The sequence below is a fragment of the Primulina huaijiensis genome, chromosome 18, assembly GCF_012295235.1.
Source record: "Primulina huaijiensis isolate GDHJ02 chromosome 18, ASM1229523v2, whole genome shotgun sequence".
Lineage (NCBI taxonomy): Eukaryota > Viridiplantae > Streptophyta > Magnoliopsida > Lamiales > Gesneriaceae > Primulina > Primulina huaijiensis.
The window spans coordinates 17,985,113-17,988,524 of record NC_133323.1 but is presented as its reverse complement, the minus strand read 5'-3'; the positions used below and the strand labels follow the sequence as shown (position 1 = coordinate 17,988,524).

Here is a 3,412-nt window from a genome sequence, read left to right as displayed (position 1 = left end):
TCCAATTCCAATTCCAATTCCAATTCCAAATCCAAATCCAAATCCAAAATTAAAATTTTAAGCATCTAAACACAATGTTATGATCATGTCTTCCTCTTCCCTTGTATAGAGATTTTCAGTTCCAAAATATATATAGCCTTTACATTCACTCACGTTATTATCAAAGATGTGAGTTTTTGAACAGGGTTCGGGCACCCCGGCTCATTCAACTTGGTCCATCAATGTTCTTGAAGGAATCTCGTGCAAACTGAGCTCCTGAAAGATGGAGACTTCCCACGAATCGCTTAGCAACGGATACCTTCATGATCCGTGCCAGCAAATTATCAGGAATTCCTCATACCAATCCCCTAGCAGATTTTCGTTGTCGTGGTTCGATATAAGAGTTTTCTATGTGAGAATCAGCAATTTCATGGTTGACGATTCGACCCCTGAGTCTCTTACACTCAATCACATCTCCCTGAGCCCAGAGACACCTCTTGAAGTTAATGGAGTAAGATGTACAGTAGATCCAGGAGTTTCTTGCGCCCTTCGGAAGGACAGAATGGATAAGAAAACCGAAGAGGCTACCTTTGTTAGCACAGATAGTATAAGATTAACAGGTAGCATGAAATTCGAGATTTTCGATAAAAAGGAACTTGTGATATCTGGGACTTTAGAAATGCCCCATGCTACTGGTTTTGTTGGGGAGCTAAATCAGTCAGCTCGAAGCTGGAGCATGAATTGTGACACGGTATTCAGTGCTGGAACTGTATTTTTGAATGGGAAACAATTAGTGGGCACGGAATCCACATCACCCACTATTGAAGTTTATGTTGCAGGTTGTTTCTCCGGAACACCTATCATATTAACCAAAACTTTGCAACTTAAACATCGCAAGAAGCATAAAATGGGTACACTAAATTCCATACCAGAGTGTGAGGCGTCTGAATCTCATGAAGATCTTACTTTTGGACAAGATCTGCAGGTAGTCTCTCGTCCAAATTCTGGTTATTGGCATTTGCAACTTTTTGCATAGTACATTCTATTTGCTTGTGCAGAATCAAAATTGTTTAATCTTGGTTATGTTCATTGCATAATAATTCATGTCTATTGTAGGTCAAGGCTAGAGTTTTTAGATGGAATAGTTGTCGCCATGAGGGAAAAATATGTCTATGCTATATTTTGCTTCATTAATCGAGCCCATGAACTAGTATATCACATAAATTCAACATGATATTGCATTTTTGTTGTTTACGTGGATCCACCTTTAGTATCAAATTTGCTGCAATGTCTAGAAGAAAGAAGGCAAGAAGAAGAAAATTGTTTTGCTATAGCCTTGATCCCAGTTCTTCGGGGTAGCCTTATGCAATGAACGCCGACTTCTTTCCATGGTTCTATAACTTCATTCTTGACTTTATTTTAGTTCTACTAATTGATTTAACTGATCAAGTTTCCTACTCCAAATAAAGTATGAGCACAACATAGGCTAATGCTAACCTATTCCCATTTCATATATTTTCAGTGCACTTACTAGATGTATGCTATATTTTCAGTGCACTTACTAGATGTATGCTACATTTTTCATCATGTGTCACATTTTCAAGCTGAGAATGTATCACTAATATAGTGGAATAGTTGTGCTAGAGGCGGAGCAAGAAGAGGGTTGGCATGTGTGCACGAGTGCTCGACATATTTTTTATATTTATTCTTAAATTTTAGAATCTTTCCCCTTAACATTATCGAGTACTGGTCCAGTTTGCACTGATGCGGATGTGTATCCTTCAACTACGTGCCAGCTTACTTCCTCACGTGAAATATGCCCCCTTGCCACAAAAAGACCAGTCCCATTATTGGGATTAATCTTATCTATAAAACTATCATGGACAGTATGGGCAGGCACAGGTATTAAAAAGATAAAGGTGATAACATCTTTTTGTTCTCTTGTATTGCCCATCTCCTGCTTGGAACTTTCATTCTCGGTCCCATCTTATCGTACTGCATTTTGGATATAAGGATTTTGAAGCAGTGTATTTCAAATTTTTGAATAAAAATCCATTCAACTTGTATGAGTGACAATGGCAGATCTTTTTTTATTTTTCTGAAATTGTAACACTGTTACCACTTTTTAGGGGACAATCCTTTTAGCAGGATTTGTTTTGAGTATGACTCAGTGTATTTGAAGAACTTTTGATGGTATTTTCATAGTTATAACAACCTCAGGAACTACCCTGAGTAGTTTTTCAGTACTTGTTTGCTGTGGGATGTCTTATTTGTTACTTTCTATGATTATCTTGAATGCGCTGAACATCCGAAATAAAGATAAACGTACCGATCCAGGCGTTCCTGTCCTGAACGTGAATGTTTCACCTGCATGTGGACTAATGTCTACATGATTAAGGATAACGTTTTACGAAATCTTATCTAGTGAGATTGATATACTTGGGCTTACGTGATGAGATATCGGTGTACATGTTAAATGTAGCCTTATTTGAGAGATTTATGTTGTATTCAGGTTGCAGAATATAAACGAGAAACTGAGGAAGACTGTGATAACTTGTATTGGAGACGAACAGAATACATAGAAGGCGAAGATGGGGAGCTTTCGTGGTTCAACGCGGGAGTTAGGGTGGGTGTGGGCATTGGGCTTGGAATTTGCTTGGGCATAGGTATTGGGGTCGGTTTGTTGGTTCGTAGTTACCAAACGACTGCCCGGACGTTTAGAAGGCGACTCGCCTAATAGTTGAGCAATGTTATATATTTGCCTTGAAATGCAACGGTGAACAATCATCAGGTTGTCCGTTTTGAGTGCATACTTGTTTGCAATTATCTTCTTTTATTTTTCTCTGTTTCTGGAATGTTGATAAGAAAGAAAAACCGAGCTGGAGCTGCTCTCGACCATCTCGGTTAAAATCGACTCAACCGCAGTATGAAGCAAGTTTTAGTCAAACCTGAGTAGCTCGGACACCTTGAGGTCGAGCTCGTTTTTTTTTTTTTTTTTTTTCTAAAAAAATATTAATAAATTATCATTTTATCATAAATTGCATATTTTAAGATTCAAGTTCTGAAATTTTTAATTGTTTTTTTTTTTTAAAAAAATCAATATTTAGTATTCAAATTCGAGTAGCAAACGTCTAAGTGCATGATGGGGCAAATATATCATGAAATTCTCGCACACAAGGGGCGAAAATCCTAAACATAATTTTTGCGAAAAACTAGCGTCAATCCTCCGGTTGTATGCACCTTCAGTCCAGCTAGTTCAACCATCAAGTCCTCCATTAACATTAACATCAAGCTCACCTGCATCGATAACACCTAGTGAGTCTATTGACTCAGCAAACCTTAATCATGATAGCAAGTAATACATCTACATTCACAAATAACAGTGAAAATACTTTTAATAAAATAGCTTTTCATGAACATAAACTTAAACATT

General features: G+C 37.5%; 1 protein-coding gene across 1 annotated transcript; it reads left to right on the top strand.

The window, feature by feature from the left end:
* Positions 1 to 200: 200 nt before the first annotated feature.
* On the top strand, positions 201 to 2,805 carry LOC140963753 (uncharacterized protein At1g01500-like). The gene is made up of 2 exons (XM_073423138.1): positions 201 to 964; positions 2,492 to 2,805. The coding sequence occupies exons 1-2, from the start codon at positions 263 to 265 to the stop codon at positions 2,714 to 2,716; spliced, it is 927 nt and encodes a 308-aa protein (XP_073279239.1). The 5' UTR covers positions 201 to 262; the 3' UTR covers positions 2,717 to 2,805.
* The last annotated feature ends 607 nt before the right edge of the window (positions 2,806 to 3,412 follow it).

Coding starts and splice junctions, on each gene's coding strand:
- LOC140963753 (XM_073423138.1), top strand. CDS start 263: ATGGAGACTTCCCACGAATCGCTTAGCAACGGATACCTTCATGATCCG. Junction 965..2,491: donor CTTTTGGACAAGATCTGCAG/GTAGTCTCTCGT, acceptor TGTTGTATTCAG/GTTGCAGAATATAAACGAGA.